The 19,016-nt window shown below is 35.5% G+C and overlaps 1 protein-coding gene across 1 annotated transcript in view; it reads right to left on the bottom strand.

Moving 5' to 3' along the window:
- LOC136028707 (muscle-specific protein 300 kDa-like) overlaps nt 1-19,016 on the bottom strand; it is a gene marked incomplete in the record, with an annotated part of 463,479 nt that overhangs the window by 238,030 nt on the left and 206,433 nt on the right. Inside the window, 5 exon segments of the mRNA XM_065706609.1 lie at nt 212-481; nt 5,949-6,305; nt 9,094-9,264; nt 12,188-12,283; nt 12,896-17,608. Of these exon segments, the coding sequence (XP_065562681.1) occupies nt 212-481; nt 5,949-6,305; nt 9,094-9,264; nt 12,188-12,283; nt 12,896-17,608 (5,607 nt within the window).

Here is a 19,016-nt window from a genome sequence, read left to right as displayed (position 1 = left end):
ATTGAGCTCAATTCTCTGTTTTAAATTGATAAACATCTGTCTTAAATCACACTGTCTTAAAATTATGATATAAAATAGTGTACATTCCAATTCCCTATAACTATACTGGATAAAACAGCTTTAGAGGACTCTCTTTATAACCCGAAAATGAAGCATTCTTGTACAAGTTGTTTGTCACTTTTCTCAAGAATTAAATGGTTGAAAAGATTACCTTGACCTGATTCTGTCTCTCTTGCAGCGGCTGACTTTCAAAACCAAGTGGCTCTTGATTCTTCAAAAGTTTTAATCGCTCATTAATCCATTCTTCAATTGAACTTATCTCTGAACTGACGTCGTTGAGTCCTTGTTTAGTCATTTGGGTTAGATTCTCCTTACGTTGTATTCTTTTTTCCGTGTCCGAAAGTCTTCTTTCTGCAGTATGCAAATTTTCTTCTACTTGTTGTACGTCTAATGACCCTAACATCGGTAAAATTTGATTTGCCTACAAAGAATAAATTTTATGAAGTTTGCTTTTCTTTTTGCTTTGAAAACAAATACTCATTAAAAATCAAATCTTGCATTTAAATCAAGCGATGCTGCTGATGTAAGAAAAATAGCAAGAACACACTAGTTATTCATGGATAGACCTGTGCGGCAAGTCAGCAGCTGTTAAATGAAAAACCACAGATCTACTAAAACCACAGACTTCTATATCAGCCTATAATTGAATATATTGTGCACAGCTAAATGTTTCAAAAATCGAGTTGAAACAGAGACAACTTCTGACTTTAATTTTGCAAAATCCTTTAAATTACTTCAAAGGCGGTTTGATATCGTCTCACAAGCGTTTTTTTTTTGGGGAAATTGCTGACCAACTTTGAAACTCTAGTGAAGAGACATTACCCTATATACTATATACTATATACCAAGAGAATTGCCATATGCTTTCAAAACCCTACTCTCTACGCTAAAGATTCATTAACGATTTCCTGAAGGCGCTTCGAAGGTAAAAGGACATAACCAGAAAGTAATAATAAATGTTTTGTCAACTTATTGCCCTTCATAACACCTGAAATAAAAATGTTGCTTTTTAAAGTACATACAGCTATATAAGCCATTCTTAATGAATTTCTCGAAAATTTCATTGTTGAAAAATAAGAAAAGAAAGAGCAAGGGAAGTTAGAATGCATACCCCATTGCTTGGAATATTGGCTTGGCTTGGACTATTCAGTCTTGAAGCATCAAGAAAAATGGTAAAACTTTAAAGTAATAAGTTAGGGGGAGGGCCAAAGGAGGACTTAAGCCATTTCCATACAGATGGTTTTTTCTGTTCGTTTTAAGATTATTGTCACTGTTTACTTTCATTTGAAAAAGCAGCTGAATTAAATTTTGCTCAACTTCAACGTAACGTTCAGGCCGATCATTTATTAAATAAAGAAAAAGACAAGTTTTTTCAACTGAAAGTACGGAGCTACATTAAAATTTGAAACGAATAAAAATTAAAATAAAAAGTTCTAAAAAAACCTTAGAGTAAAGAGCGAGGTATTGAGAAGGAGGAAAAACCCCTTACATTCTTTATGGTTTATATTCGTTTTAAGTTTTAATGTTGCTCCTCACTTTGAGTTGAAATAACTTTTCTTTTTTTTTTAATTTAATTTCTGGCTGTTTGTTTAATAATGCCGGAAAATCCAGTAGCCCTTTCATGAAAAATCCCATCACCCACGAAAAATTCGTCCATGGAAAGATCCTCCCACGTCCCCCTACCTGCCAAAAAATCCCTCACCCCCCAAAAAATGTATCGGTATACTTCCCAATAGCCAATATTATATGTAAGGACGGGCAAAGCATACAGCTTTAACCCTTTCTCCGGGGGCTGTGGGGGGCCAAGTCATCCTCAAATACATAGTTATTAGATCTTCCGACTATGCTGAACAAAATGGTTATCTCAAAATTTTCATCAGATGACTTTAAGAAAAAAGGGCTAGCTGCCCTCCAATATTTTGGTTACTCAAAACGGCACTAGAACTTTTGGTTTCCGATCAAATGAGTCCCCTCCCGATCTTCTAGGATAACTGGTTAGATAAGATCACTTCTGGGAAAAAAAGAAAAAAAAACAAAGAGATAAAAAGATCTGAAAGCAAGAAAACAGAAAAAAGATCTGTGAGAAGCAAGATCTGTGATCTTGCTTCTCACAAAAAATGAAGATTTTCACATATCGAGCAGTTCGTGGTAACGAACTGTAAGTAAGGAGCGACCCAGATCAATAGTAACCAAGACTTAAAAAAAAATGGAATTTCGATACTAATAGATACATCAAAAGAATTTGATTTTTATGCTGATTTAAAATATATAAGTTTCATCAAGTTTAGTTTTACCCATCGAAAGTTGCGAGCCTGAGAAACTTCGCCAAATTTTTGAAAAAATGGGGAACACCCCCAAAAAGCTATAGAATCTTAATGAAAGATCACACAATCAGATTCAGCGTATCATAGAACCGTACTATAGAGGTATCAAGCTCCTATCTGCACAAATGCTGGATTTTGTATTTTTTGCCAGAAGAAAGATCACGGATGTGTGTTTATGTGATTTTTTTTCCCAGGGGTGATGGTATCGACCTAGTAGACATAGAATATTAAAAGAGGGCTTATTCAAACGGAAATTGAAAGTTCTAGAGCCCTTTTAAGTGGCCGAAAAATCGGAGGGCAACTAGGCCCTCTTCCCTGCTCATGTTTTACCTAAGTCACCGGATAAAAATTTTGAAATAGCCAATTTGTTCAGCAAAGTCTAAATAATAGCTATGTCCAGGAAAACGACACCCCCCACAATCGAGCGAAAAACGCTCGTTAAAAATTAAAAGTTCTAGTTGCCTTTTTAAATAACCAAAACATTGGAGGGTAACTAGACCTCGTCCCCCACCCCTTTTTTCTCAAAATCGTCTGATCAGAACTAAAAAAAAGCCATTTAGCCAAAAAAAGAATGAATATACAAATTTCACTTTAATAATTTATGAGCGGAGAGCCAAAATCAAACATGCATTAATTCAAAAACGTTCAGAAGTTAAATGAAAAAAAACTAATTTTTTTCAACTGAAAGTAAGGAGCGACATTAAAACTTAAAACGAACAGAAATTACTCCGTGTACGGAAGGGGCTGTTCCCTTCTCAAGAGCAGGGCGCTGAGAAGGGAACATCCCCTTTCATACACAGAATAATTTCTGTTCGTTTTAAGTTTTAATGTCGCTCCTTACTTTCAGTTAAAAAAACTAGTTTTTTTTAATCTAATATCTTTTAAAGATCTTCTGTTTCATTTATTTCAGTCATTTGAGAATTGCTCAACTTGTGACTCTCATTTTCATAAAAATAGTTTCAACCTCTTTGGCCGTTTTGTTACTATGCCGTACAAAAGTATTTCCGCAAATATCGCTAATTTAAGTTACGTGGGAGAATCTTTCCATGGAGAAATTTCTCGTGGGGGAAGGGAATTTTCCATGGACAGGGAGCTGGATTTGCCGACATTATTTAAAAAACGATCAGCAATTAAATAAAAAAAGAGATTTTTCCAACTGAAAGAAAGAAGCAACATTAAAGCTTAAAACGAACAGAAAATATTACGTATATGAGATGGGTTACATCTCCTCAGTAGCTCGCTCTTACGCTAAAGTTTCTTTTTTATCTTTTAAAAGAGACTATTAAATAGCCTTTGTGATTCAGGAGCCATTCTTAAACAACTGAAACAAAAATCAAACTTGGATTATTATAAGGTTATTATTTGTTTAAAAAAAGTTATATTAATATGCAAATTTCGTTTTAATTATTCATATACGGTTAGCCAAAATCCAAAACCTGCACTAATTCAAAAACGTTCAGAAATTAAATGAAAAAAAGTTTTTTTTAAACTGAAAGTAAGGAACGACATTAAAACTTAAAATGAACAGAAATCATTTTGTATATGAAAGGGGTTGTCCCCTCCTCAACGCCCCGCTCTTTACGCTAAAGTTTTAATTGTTTTAAAAAGTAGAGTTGAGAAAAAGAGTCAAACGTAAGCGTAAAAAGCGGGGTATTGAGGAGGGGACAGCCCCTTTCATATACAGAATAATTTCTGCTCGTTTTAAGTTTTAATGTCGCTCCTAACTTTCAGTTAAAAAAAAAACTTATTTTTTTTACTTAATTTTTTGTATATGGAAGCGTATATTCTTTTTTTTGTATATTCTTTCATAATCTGAATTTGACGGTGTGATTTTCATCGCTTGATGTTTTTGGGGGTGTTTCCCCCCTTTTCAAAATTGGGCAAATTTTCACAAGTTTGTAGTTTTTTATGGATAAGATTAAATTTGATAGATTTTATACACTCTGAATAAGCCTCAAAATTCGATTCTTTTGATGTATTCATTGGTGTCAAGACTCTGTTTCTTTAGAGTTTCAGTTAGTATTGAGTCGCAGCACTTCTTCATTACAGTTCATTACCACGAACTGTTTTATTTAAGGTGACTGTCATCCATTCAAAACTTCCAGCTCCATGCTAAAGTTTATCTTTTGTATCTTTTGAAAAAGGATGTTCTCATTACAGTGCCTTTGCTGTCCATGATAAAACACAATCATTTCCAGAACAAGAGGAAATGTCTCCCCCCCCCCAACACCCATCATGTACGCTCAATCCCATCAAAATCCTCCTAATGACAGGAAGCTGGAGGATAAATTACTAACCTCATCAAATATCCAACAGCTCTAATAGAAATGGTTTACATCTGGGCCCAAAACACACTTTCTAAGCTTCTGCCCCCCCCTAAAAACACCCACTAACCTAACCTCTAATAAATAGCTCTCACATATCAAGGACTACATAACTGCCAGCATTACTGCATAAACGGTTTATATTAACTGTTAATTTTTGTGGACCTCATTTCTAACACTTCGTGGTAACGGCAAGGGCTAATAGCGACCAAAACTCCCCAAAAAAAGTGTCGAGACATCATAAGAAAATTGGCTGTTTATAGTAATCCAAATATATAAAATGTAGCAAGTTCAAAGTTACCCATCAACAGCTACGAGCCTGAGAAAATTCACTAGATTTTCAAAAAGACAGAAAACACCCCAAAAAAATAAAGAGATCTTGTTGCAAACTACACCATTAAATTTAAGATATCACAGAACAAATTTGCAGCCGTTTCAAGCTCCCATCTACAAACCTGTTAAATTTCACAGATCCGTTTTTTTTTCAGCGGTTATCGCATCGACCCAATAGCCCAAGAAGACGGGAGGAAGGCTGACACGAACGGAAATTAAAAGTTTTAGTACCCTTTAAGCAGGCAAAAAGACTATGCCACAGAAAAGTGGAGTTTTCTGCCTTTTGTTGCACAAAACTGAGTGGCACAAAACTTGTGAAGTAGGAAACAGGTAATCTATTTTTAGATTATCAGAAAACCTTACATTGAGCTTCAGAGACAGCAATGCCACGCGGTGGCACAGTCGTCCCTAAGAATTCACGTCATCCATATTAAATAAAAACGATTAATATGGATATTAGTTTTTTTAAACCTTAACTTAGCTAATTTGATTCAGTTGATATTTGATAAAATCATATGCAGTGACACATAATTACACATCAGCTTATATCAAGGAGGGCTGCAGACATTCTGAGCTAGCCCCTAACAAAGCTGAGGCAAAGAGAGTAACTCATTACAACTTCGCTGGCAATTAATTATCTTTACAAAAAACGAATTTCGGCCGGACACTTTGACAGAGACTTTAGTTGAGCTTTAAGTCTGTCACAATATCAGAGCAGCACTGTTAACCTAACAGAAGAATAACAGAACCTAACAGAACAACCTAACCTAACCTAACAGAAGTAGCCGATTATATAGAAAAAAAGAACTGCCTAACTAAAATCATATCATCAAGCAACTGATGGTGATCCGAAACAATAATAAAAGGTTTCACTTCATTTTCTCAAGAATACATGCTAGAATCTAACCTTTGTCCGGATTTCATTGAGCATCATCTTCCCGTTTTTTATTTCAGCTACAATACCACCCAGTATTTCTAGGCGTTGATCGGTGCTTAAGCCACAGCCTCTGTCAGTTTTATTCGATTTTTTGACCATTTGTTCACACCAAGAGCAAAGATCCTGGATCAGTTTTCTATAGCTATCTACGTCAGCTTGTTGACCTAACTTTTTGCTAAATAATTCGTCAACTTCTTGGTGAAGAGTAATAAGGTTGTTTCGCACGTCATCAACATTTGCCGATTCAGGTGCCAGACTGGTTAGTCGCATTTCAATATCATCAAGCTCTTGTATCTTTTCATTCACGGTATTTTTCAGTTCCTGAATCTGAAACAACAAATTGAAGACATTAAATAATTAAATAATTGATAAATTTTTATCCTACACGATATGCTAATAATGTGAGGATACCTGAAGTTTTAAAACTGGATCTTTATCTTCAATACGTCAATAAATTGGGCCAAATATTTGGAATAATTTGCCCGAATTTTTGAAAAAAGTAGGCAAATGTTGGTTAATTTTCGTAGCGATCATAAAAACAGTTTGTCAAAGGTTGTATCATTTTTAACGAATAGTTATATTGCATTTCATTCGCTCTTGAGTTCCAATAAAAATAAATAAATAAAAATAAGTTGTTTTTATTTTTTGTTGGATGGAAACCGATTTTTTAAGTGTGCTGGCAGGTGGCATGAGTTTTTGTTCGGAAAAGTTGTCGCGACAAAGAGTAGGACAAGTGCATATTTCTTTCTCTTTTTTTCTTTACTTCTCTTTTTTTAATTTTATTCCTATGTTTAAGGAGTTACTCTAAGCAAGCGAAAGCTTAAGGAGGGTTAATTGTTTTGTTGTATTGTTTTTCTTTTATGTTTACCTTGTGTTTTTTTGTTGTTGTTGTTTTTGTTTGTTTTCTTGAATAAACCCTGTTATCAAATTAAAAATTGAAATTGAAGAGCTAGCGATTTCAGTTGTCTTCTAAAAGAAGATTTTCTTGTGATTCAGAGTCATTTGTGATTTGTGACGCTCGTTTTTGCAACTCTTCTCGCCTCATGTTTCTTTGTACATCATTTTTGTTCATCATTAGATCAAATGTTTTTTTCCATGCTCCTTGCTTTAGCTGTACGGATTGGTCTAGTCAAGATGGATGGATCAGGTTCTTGGCCAAAAAAATGTTATTGCTATCTAAAAGACGTATTTTCAACCTTTTACATAGTGCACGACATCATTGCTATACTATTATACATTTTTTGCTCTTTAAATGCCTATTAATGTAATGTCATTTACATGAAAAATATTTTTCCAAAATTGAGGCTCTAGGTCAATTTCCACAAGCTCATAACCTATCTAGGCCATTTTCCAGTCCGACAATGCTAGTGCGCCAATTTTCAAGAAGAAAAATTATGGGCTTGTTTCGAAAAAAATACATACACAAACAACTATGGCTCGTTTAAACGAACTAGTACCGGGAGACCGGCGGCCTCACCACCGGTCCCTGACAACCCTACATGGCAGGCTTTTGTATATTGATTCTAATTGTCTTCTAACCGAAATTGTCGTTTCAGTGAAGCAGCACGTTGATTTACATCATCCTCCACTTCTCGCATTTTCATGAAACCGATGGCATAGTTGTTTGTGTCTCTCAATGCTTCTTTCAAGAGATCCATTAGGTAGCGAGAAATCCCATAATTTAAAGGATGTGCAAGTTATTCTTCAACGGTTTCATCGAGATTTAAAAAGAATATTTGGCCATATGAAGATGGTTCAAAATCCCTTTCAGGGGTTTGTGATGAATGTGCCACTCAATTGATTTTGTGATAAATTTGTCCAGCTACTTTGAAGCTGGAGTCATTATGACTATTGATGGTTGGATCACCGCTTACGTTGAATAAAATCATAGCAAAACATGAGTTTAATTTTCGGATTGTTTTGTGGAACTTTTTAGAGAGCAAGTGACATCCTTAAAAAAGCTAATCATTTCAATTGGAAATTATAGAGGTGGCAATGTAATTCGACCAGGTAAGCAGCAATATCCAAATGAATCACCTTTATTTCGTACTCTATCCTCATGAAAATGGAGGGCTCCACAGTGAATACTTACAACGTTGACTTGTAACTAACACTCTTTTCAGGTTCTTACTGGGTTTTGTACCACAAATTTTTGGTGTCAAAAATGGCAATGGCGTTGTTATTGTAACATAATAGATCTTTCTCCTTCAGTTTCATTTTTGACTCGTTCTAAATCTTGCTTTCGCTTGTCTTCTAAGCACAAAATTCTTTGTTCTCCACTTATTCTTCACTTATACCAGCATTATTCGTCACCACATTTACACTAATTTATTCTTAAAGAAGACAAAAAAAGACGAATATACATAGGCGCTTCAAAAGACTTAGGAAACATTTCTGAATGTTTTCCATAAGAAAACATTATCTAAGGAAATTCGTTGATAATTTTTTGATTGACCGGATGCTAGACAATGAGCTGTTCAAAAATGTGGTTCGGCCAAACTTTCTAGGTCTATGATGATATAAAGTTTAGGATAGCTAGACCTCGTTTTATGAATAAATTATGAAAGATAGCTAAAATTTTACTTTTTGGCCCTCTGTGTTGGGCCAAATGAGAACCAGGTCATCCCCGAGTGGGTGGAAAGAGATCATAGCTAAGGATTTAAAAGAAACCGGAACTTCATGGGAGGGGATTAAAAGTGAGGTTCAGATAGATTGGAGTAGAGGAGGAGCGTAAGTAGCTGTGTTGGCCCAAGTCGGTCTGGTCCTTCAGTGATTTGTTACTAGTGGTAGCCATAGAAAATAAGAGCAGACAACTATGGAGAATTAATAAACAAAACCAATATATCACTCGTAGCCTATATTCCCTTATTGCTTACTTTTAATAGAAACAATCATAGTCTCTTGTAACAAATCTAGCCACTATAAACAAGAAAGGAAAGTATTATTGGAGGTTAAAAAAACAAGAAAATAAGCTTTCTTAAGTGATACAAAAGTTTTCAAAATTTATACTTCATAGTTTTATAGCAATTTCATCAAGGGATAAAATAAGTTTCTATACTAGGTAAAGCATATTGGCTTTCTTCAGTTTTTGAAATGCAGTCATGATTGTATTTACCTGTTGAAGCTCATTTTGAGCAGCTTCAGGTCTAAGCTTAGCTGGCTTCTGCGAAATTGATTCTAAGTATTGACTTTTGTCAGTAGCCCAAGATCGAATGGCATTCTTATTGTCAAGAAGATTATCAATGTCCTTCAAATTTGATGATGCACTAGTAAGAAGCGTTTGAACCTGAAAAATTTTAAATGTCATAGTCTAATCAGATTGAAGTGTAGTCTAATCATATCAAAGTATCAATCTTGAAGTTGAAAAAAAACATGGCACTCGCGTGTTATAGCGATCGCACCAGAGAAGTGAAGTTAGGTTAATGTAATAGTACCAAATATGGTGAAAATATAATGCTTCAGTAACAGAATTATGGAAACTATGACAGAGAATTATGGAAAGTGGGCCGCCCAGAACGAATTATAGCAAATAACTAACCTAACCACCTCTATAATAATTTATTTACCACCCACACATTACATATAGTACACATGGCAGATTTAGAATAAATTAAAAAACTCAAAGAGAAAAACAAATATACACAAAAAATCAATGAAAGAAACGGATAAGACGGTGGTGAGGGGATAGGCACGCATAAGCTGAACTGGAGATATATATGTACTGGAAATATATAGACTATATGTTAAATACCGTACTTAATTTAAATATATCTGCATAGTTACTGTTTATTTTGCTCAGGCTAAGCTGGTTATATCCGAGTGGACAGAGAAAACCGGTTTCGTTACGGATCAAGAACAAAGTGAGGTCGCTATAACACTCAAGTATCCAAATCACTAATATTATAGACACACTCATTTTTAACAACCATTCAGTTTTTTTAGTTTTTTTTTAACCTTCTTGGTGCCTCTTTTGAATTAGCTGCAAAATTTTTGTCGGAATACTATATACAATTCATGTTCGGTTACTATGAAGAATACCTCTTGATATTGCACTCAGAAGACTATTCTTGTATTCCCAGGGGTACAGCCAGATTAGGCGTCTCTGTTGTGCAATATCGCAAAAAGAAAGAAATAACAACATAGCCAAACTTGTATTCTGGGTCAAAATTTATCCACTAAAATTGGGCAAATCAATATCTTCCCCCTTTTTTTTAGAGAATTGGGATTTTCTCAGTTCGAAAAACTTCAGACACAAATTTCAAACCAAAGCAAAATCCATTTCTGTCCCATTTTAATGGGCTCGTGCCTCTAGCCTAAATACTTTATTGTGCGTGACGGTTTCCAAGTCCCAGGGACTTTTTTCTCGTGCATTGAATTCCTTATGACACAAACACTGAAAGATATGATATTTGAGCTAATCAGAAAAACAGTTTTTTGTCCATTTTGGGTCCCATTTTCGGGAAGACCGTACCTCAGAGTATTTTTTTTTTTACATTTGTCTTCCTCTTCCTCTTACTAATGGACCTACGGTTGTATTGCTCAAAATTTTCAAGGATAACCAGCGTTTTAGATTATTTTTTGGACCCTCAAGTACCCTGGTTCATCCCAAGAAAATATTTGGTCTCTTTAGCCTAGAGAACAATTCTTGGAAATTTTAAGCTAATCAGAGCTGGACCATTACCCCCCCCCCCCATATTTGGGGGCCCATGCCCAAGTTGACTTTTTTCAGACCTCTTTTTGGGGGCAACCGAATTTTTTCTCAATTTCGTCTTGTGCAATGATCCAGGAACTTAATGATTTAAGTTAAAGAACGATTTGGACCGAAACGGTCTTGGTGTGACAACATTATTAGCGAATCCATATCCCTTAAATAAAATTGTCCTTGCATATTAAGGCCCCTTTGGCCCAGAGACTCACTAGTTTCAAGAAATTCAGAAAAACTTGGTCCTTTATGAAGCCCTGGCTCCAGGGGAACAAATATTTTCTTCTAATTTTCCCTCTGCATTGGGGTCCCTTTGTTCCGAGGACTTAAAAATATTTTGAGTTTTAAATATTCGCGATTTCAAGTGTCTAAGAACTTTGAGGTTTCGAGGGGATTATAAAAAGACTTTTGCCTGTTTTTTTGGCCCCCCGTTAGAGAAAGATAAGACACGTAATTAAACAAAAAATCACCAGTTCAAGCCCCGAAGGGCCGAATTCACTCCTACAAACAGATTCTATACGCTCAGTTCCTCTTGGCGCAAGGGCTTAGGCATGATCCTTTTAGCCATGTTATAATTCCTGAAATTTTCGACCCAATCAGGTATCCAAGAAAAAATATACTCCATTCCAACTCTAGACATATATTTATAAGGACCTTGTGACTTTTCTAAGCAAAAAAATCACTCCAGGGGGAGGGGGTACGAGGAAGAACGGTAGCAAAAACGGACACAGTGGGGGGTGACTACCTTTCAATAACTTTTAAATCTTATCCAGGGAGATAGAAATTTCAATTCTAATCGAATGAGCCCCGCGTTCCAAGTTTCTACGACCACACCTTCAATAGGAAGTGGATGGAAAAAAAATCAAAAATAAATAAATGAAAAAAATCGCATTGAACCTCGATATACATTGATGTACCCATGAATTTCAGATTAAAAAAAAAAATTCCCATATTTTGGGAGACTTGTTCCCTTGTCTATACGGATTAACGAATTTACAGTTCATCTGCAGCTATGAATACCCAGGCACCGTATCACCAAATAAGCGATATTTTGACTGGATATTTTATGTTTAAAATCAAACGAATTAACAAATATAGAAAAACCTGAAGATGGCACAGATAAAAATGACAGAAATAACTCGTAATTGAAGATTTGATGCCGGAGCATCCGTAACCCTAGATTAGCTTAAATACTCTCTTCTAATCCCGTCCTAAATGATGAAGCCAGAGGGAAAGTACATGAAAGAAGCATGGTGTCTCTTTACTAAGTATATCCTGGTATGTAGACTTGGTATGTATAGTCTACATATGTATAGTATAATATAGACCTGGTATGTAGAGTCGTTTTTATTTATTCATTTTATTTGGAAAAAAGGTCGATATATTGTAAAGGAGAAAATTTCATTTTTTGCCATGAACACCTGACATATATCTTTCAGGTACTTTCTTTTAAGGGGGCAATTTATTCTGCTAAGGAACTTGCTATTTAGACACAAATATAGCTTACCTTTCTATCCAGTTCATCCGCTTTATACTCATACTCGCCTTTCTTTATTTTCTCTAAAAGCTTCTTCAGAATGTGAGATACTTGCATGCCACCAGGCTTAAGAAAACATGCAAATTAGACTAAATCTCATGCAACAACACATTTATATACGAGCAATTAAAGTAAAGATTTTTGTATATGGAACCATATTAACATACACTGAAAAAGAGATTCAATATCCTTTCAGCAGTGAAACTGGATGGACAGTTTTTTTCGACTAACATAACGGTAAATTCATAAATTTGGTGTCTGTTTTTTTAAAAGCTTTCTATTTTTTGTTTTTATGTTTTGTTTTCACTTTCCATTTTTTTGTGGAAGCTCTAACAGATATTGGTCAATTTTACAAATACAGATGGAGCCGTGAATGTACATCATTTTAACGGCCCAATAACTAAACATGCACTTAAAATATCAAACGAAGGGTACTGACAAGATGCACTAAATGTCTTGTTATCAGTATTCCATTTCCCGTATCAAGATTCTTTTTCTTTATGAACGAATGATTTTTTGTTGTTCTATTCTTTCAAGTATTTTGAGTAGAAAAAAGAATATTATTGCACGAAAATCAAATACCAAAGCGGAGGACAGGGTCAAAATCAGGGTGAAAATTGAAAAGAACCAGAAAAAACTGCTACAGCTACTTCATAAAATGTAATTATCCATTCTTACCTGATCAAGAGAGTCTTCGAGCTTAGCTCTTACATTCACTTCTTTCTCTGGTATTTGATGGATAACTGTATCGAGTGGACTACTTGGCCTCGAAATGCTAGCGGTTGCTGCTTCGCAAGCGGCTACTGCAGCTGCTAACCTTGATTTTTCGAATAAAAGTTTTGCACTCATTGCGTTTACTTCTTCGATATACGTTGACCAATCCTCACGAGACTTCATGGCTGAATTCTGAAAGTTTGATATTTCGGTATCCCAGGAATCAAAATTGTTCATGATAGAATCGAGGATTTCTTCATATTCTTCAAACTTAGCTAGGCTTTCTTGAAGTCTAAAACGTATTTGTAATGCAGTATGAAGCAGACTGTCATAGCTCTCTTGAATATTAAAAAGTTGGCTATCTATAACTTTTTCTATGGAAGGAGAAGAAATTATGTATCTTTCAACTTGAATATGACCCTTGGAACGTACTTGCTCTAGTGTTGGTTTATACTCGTATATACTTTGTATTAGTGCATTGTGAACAACAAGCTGATCATTTGTTTGATCCTTGTTACTGATGTACATCGAATTGTGAGCCATAAGCTGAAATGAAGTTTGTAACAACCATCTCTCACATTCTTGGAGAGCTTGATGATAAGCAAGGTAGTCTTGGATCTCTGTCTCTACGCCATACTTATTCTCTTTACATGTGGCACTTAGTTTCTCCATGTGAGCTCTGATCTTTGCTAATCTAATTACAGCCTTGTCATTTCCAGCCCACTGAGCGATTATTTCTGCTTCTTTTTCCAGATCTTCGATATCCGTGAAGTGTCGATCAATTTCTTGTTGCATATATTTATAACGTTCAATCAATGTTTTCATTTCACCCATCTCACCTCTAGATTCAGGTTTTTCGGATAAAGCTTCATCAATTTCAGACAACCATCTTTCCAACTTTCCAACTCCATCATTGTAGTCTTCCCAGCGGGATACAGCACTTTTTAATGCAGACAAAGAGTTTGTAACATCAGCATTGAGCGCGTCCCAGTCTGCCCTTAGGGTCGCTATAGCAACTCTTCCTCTTTCTTCGATATCTGAATCCGCAGATTCAAGAGCTTTAGTATAGGATTCAATCATGACATTTTGTAAATGTTGTCCTTCAGTAAGACGAGTTGCAACAAGCTTAACGGTGTCATAGTGCTCTTTCGTCACCATCTCATCACCAATAGTACAAGAGTCTTGAACAGTACCATGCGATCTTTTAAGCCACTCTGAAAATTCGTGCATGTTACGTTCAAATACTGAGTGGTCACCCACGCTTTTTTCAGCCTTTGAAACTAGAGCTTGAACTCTGCTTACCGTTTGGGCATATGCTGTCTGAAGAGAAACAGTTTGATCACGAACCGGATTGAATGCCGATAACTCAATAAGTAATTCACATTTATCATTAAGTTCTTCCATCAACTGTTTTTTATGGTTTACCTCTGATAGAATTTGCTTGTATTTGGCTAGCTCAGACTTTGGATCATTACTTTCATTGAGCTTCTTCTGAAATTCGTCGAGCCAAGATTTTATCTCGCTAAATACTTTTTGGAAATCAATCCAAGCAGTTGCACATTTTGAAAGCCCTTTCTCAATTTCAAGAGCCATATTTCTTACAGCTTCCCATTCAGAATGTAACTGCATCATTTCTTGACGTAGAATATCCTGTCCCTCCTGGCTAGTTGTTTCCAAAAGTGCATCAGAAACCTGAGCGACTTTATTTACAAGCTGCTCGCCTTCTGAAAAAGTGTCAATAATGACATGAACCTTTTCTTGACTTGCGCTTACAGCTAAATTATCTCCGTTAATTACAGCATACTGCTGAATATCCATTCTAGTTTTTCGAATCCACTCCATTGCTTCATTACGAGAAAGCCAATGCGCTTCATGGAGTTTAACCTGGTCTGCAAGAATAGAAATCGTCGAGGATAATATGTGATTTAGTTCATCAAACTTTTCAAAAGTAGGATCATATTCTTGTCGAGATACTTCACCATTAGTTTTTATTTTATCATCGAGGCGCAGAAAAAGATCGGCATATGAGTTTGCGTCCCTTTGAAGTGCTTTAAATTTTTCGAACGTTGCCTTTTTCTCGCTTAAGTCTGTTAGGATAATCCTTTCACCATCTTTAGGTAGAACAGAAATTTTGTTGTTCATTTCTTCCAGCCAATCAACAAGCATTCGGTGAGCTTTGTCAATTTCTTCAAGCTGTGAGACCCTAGTAACAAGCTCTTGGCGAAGGATTTGCAAGTCAGAAACGATATTATCAAATTTTTGTCTTATTGCTTCGTTGTCCTCTTGAATTTTAGAAGCACCAGCCTGCTCAGTATTGAGAATCACCCTCTCTTTGAGCTCATTCATGTATCTTAGCTTGTTATGGCCTTGTTCTATGCTTAGTTTGATTTGTTTAATTTGCTGAAGTTTACTTTGAAGTTCAAATAGTGTGCCAGAAATACCACTACAACCATCAAATTTCTCTTTAATATCATCTACCCAGTTTTCACACTCTTGACAAAAGGCAAGATATTGTTGATGCTCCTGATAATGCATCTCCAATCGTCTCATAACTTCTTTCGCAAGGGATAACAGCGTATTATATTTAGTTGTTACGGAAGTGATAGCGTTCGATATTCTTGAATCAGCACATATGTCTAAGAGGCCTTGAGCTCTCATATTTAGTTTGTCCAGGTCTCTTTGCCAGTCGAAAATATTTTGGAGATGAAGCTGAAAGTGTTCTAAAATATCTTTCTTTTCCTGAAGGGAGTTCTGTAATTTGTTATATGCTTGCACTGATTCTTCTGTCTGATTAAGCCACTCTAGTGCTTCCAAGTACTGATCCTCGTACTCTGTCCATTTTACAAGGCCATTTTCTACAAGCGATTTCGTTCTGTATAAATTTTCAGAGTATGCATCAAATTCTTCCTGAAGGAGAGCACATTCTTCTTCAATCAGTTCCTTATTTTCGTCGTCAGCATCACTGCATGCAGCTTCACCTTTACCCAAGGCAAGTTCTAATTTTTTAAGACCCTCCTCCTTTTCTGTAAGTAAAACTTGAATTTGAGCAATTTTACTCCCTAGTGAGTCCTTATCACCAATTGGCTCAGATATTTTGCTTAGCTTTTCCTTAGTAAATCTGACCCACTGCATGAAATCGTTTCCGGTATCAATAAATTCTTGATGTCTATCCACTGCATCTTTTTGTTTAGCAAGGATGTCATGGGCTTGTCGACTTAGAGTTTGGTATTTACTAGTTATATCAGTAACAGGGCTTGATTGTTGAAGATCTTCGGCTTTTAATGTAACAGAAGCAATCATAGGCTCAAAGGAAATAATATCTTGAACAATATTAGATGTTCTGCGAAGATTTGCACGCCTTTCTCCAAGATTGAGCATACGCAATCCTTGAGTAAGACCTTTACGAGTTATTGGTGTCTTCTGTTCGGAAGCTTGCAAAAGTTTCGCTTCTCGGTCGTTTATCCAATCATTCAACTGAGAGTATGAAGAAGAATAATCAGCCCATTGCAAAAGTGATGTTTCCAAACTTACTTTTGAAGTAGACATTTTCTTGATAAGCCGATCCCAGTCTGACTGTAAGTTTCTTAACTCTTCCTTCATTTTTTCTTTTCCTTCTGATTTAGTATGTCGCAGGACTTTTTCCCCTAAATTTACAGCAGAATGAATTAAATTTTGGGCTTTATCTTGGCAACGGATTAGTTCTTGAAGCTTTTGCAGTCTCGTCTGTATCACTTCTCGGTTGCCTTCTTTGGAGGCTTCACTCGCTATGCGAATTGTCTCACGAGCCTCTTCAATCCATAAGCGGGCTTCAGCCAAAGTGTTGTCATACTCACAATGCTGTTCAGCATTTGTTTCAACTTTTCTGATAACATCTTTTGCTAAATTTATTTGTACTTGGTATCTGGAATGCAAATGCCTTAGTTGATTTGAAATATAAGTATCAAGGTGTGATTTAAGCAGATCAGAAGCGGTCGACTGAAATTTGTCAATCTGGTCTTTCCCGCTTTCAAGTCTTTCAAGTAACGATTTAACTGTTTCAACTTGTTTCGCTTTTTCAGCATAGGTAGAGAGCATCAAATTCTTTTGGGCCTTAATTTCAATATCAGCCTGAAGTAGCCAATCAGACAGACGTTCATATTCTTCTTTATAATCACGCCACTGCACAACAGTTCTTTCAAGCGACTGCTTTTGGGTTATGATTTCACGAAAAAAAGTCTCAAATGCTTCATTTAATGTTCTTACTTCGTTTCGAATTGTATCCTGGCCTGAGCCTGAAGTTGAAGCAAGCACAACTTCACAGCACCTATTGAGTGCTTCAACTTTCATTTGACCTTGACCTTGCTTGTTTAAAAGTGCATCTAGAGATTGAACTGCAGATTCAATTGCAAGACGATCTCCAAGTGATCTGTGCTTTAAAGCAGGCACTTTTTCTCTGGCTCTTCTTATCCAAGTTGTCATGTCATCGTAGGCCTCTTTGTAAGATATATGATCATCCAGTTCATGTTGTCTCTTTGCTCTTAGCAACCGTACACTTTCAGATAACTTGTCATATTTTTCAAGAATATTTTGTGCCTGAATGGCTGCTGTAGCTTGTTGTCCACTAGAGACCATTTCCAAGGCCTTGGTTTTTAAGCTTTCAACTTCATATTTGTCACAAATTATTTTTTCTTCCAGACTCTGAAAAATAAGAAGAGAATTAAAAGATCGCCAAAGAAGGATAAGAATAGTGAGTAATCATCGAAAAACAATGTTTAGAGACAGTTAGGCTACTCAAGAAAAGGACGATTATATTTTGGGGTTGAAGAGATGAAATCATGAAATTTAAGCTAGTCTTCTGCAGTCTATAAACTTGCATTAAGCCAAAATAAAATCTTGCTGCTTCCTTTTTATCCAAAAGAATACAAAATTAATCATAAAGATGCAAAACAGAAAATTATATTTAAATCAGATATATAAATAAGTAGATATTTGTCGATATACAGAGTTTCCAAGAAAACCAAGAGATCTTTTAAAGCATTTAAAATGTATTTATTGTATAAAATATATATTGTATAAAATTATATTTTAAATGAAATAGAAAATTATTTATTGTATAAAAAGTACAAGTTATGTTCTGGCCTTAGAAGGCACGGGGGGGGGGAGTCAGCCCTATTTCTCTTAGTTTCTGTTCTTTTTTAGTTTGACTCGGTTATTTATTGCCGTTTCTGTTTAGTTTTGGTTTCATTCATTAATTGATGGTGGTTTATGGTAGTTTTACGCTTGAAAAATTACCTGACTTTATTTCTATTTATTTTCGGTTTAAGAGCTCTTTACTTTTCTTTAAAAAACTTCTTTTGTGGAAAAAGTTTTTTAAGTTAATTTTTGTTCGTTTTTAATTGATATTGTCTTTTTCATCGCTTAAGAACAAATATTTTTAATCTTTTTGATTTTTCTCTGTAAGAATCCAGATTTGGGCTTACTATTTATACATTAGACAAAATTCTTCAAAAACTTTTAATGATATGCGTCCTTTTGAAAATCTGGATACAACTAGTATATTTTAATTTAGTTTCACACCTAACATTTCCTTAAAAAATAAAACTTAGAGCCTTATTCTGTTGTTAAGATTTTGTATCTATGGTATTTTGACAACCTGGATGCACTTACACCCTTTAGATTTAGTTCAATAGTCAGAACAGAAGCATTAATAGTAGTAGCCGTTGAAGTTTCAACTTAATACCCTCAGTCTTTGTTGAGATATTGCTGAGACGTCTCACTGAAAACCAACATGCACATAGTGCCTTTTTTTATTAGTCAAGTAGGTTTCTGAGAAGAGGGTGCTCCAAAAAAAGGAGAAGGTTTCATTAGATATTTTCCAGAGGAATTGTCTACGGACTATTTTGGGTACCCGTCTGAGTAACCATATGTCAAACACTAAGCTGCACAAAAAATAAGGTTCTATCCCGCTTTCTAGGGCTATGATGAAAGAAAGGTTCAGATGGCTAGTACACGTTCTGCAGATAAAGGATGACAGATTGCCAAAAATTTTCATTTCCGAACATCGATTTAGGGCCAAACGAATACAGATAGGCCCTGGGAGGTGGTG

The sequence above is a fragment of the Artemia franciscana genome, chromosome 1, assembly GCF_032884065.1.
Source record: "Artemia franciscana chromosome 1, ASM3288406v1, whole genome shotgun sequence".
In the NCBI taxonomy this organism is placed as follows: Eukaryota; Metazoa; Arthropoda; class Branchiopoda; order Anostraca; family Artemiidae; genus Artemia; species Artemia franciscana.
The sequence above is the reverse complement of the archived record's forward strand: the minus strand, read 5'-3'. Positions and strand labels throughout refer to the sequence as shown.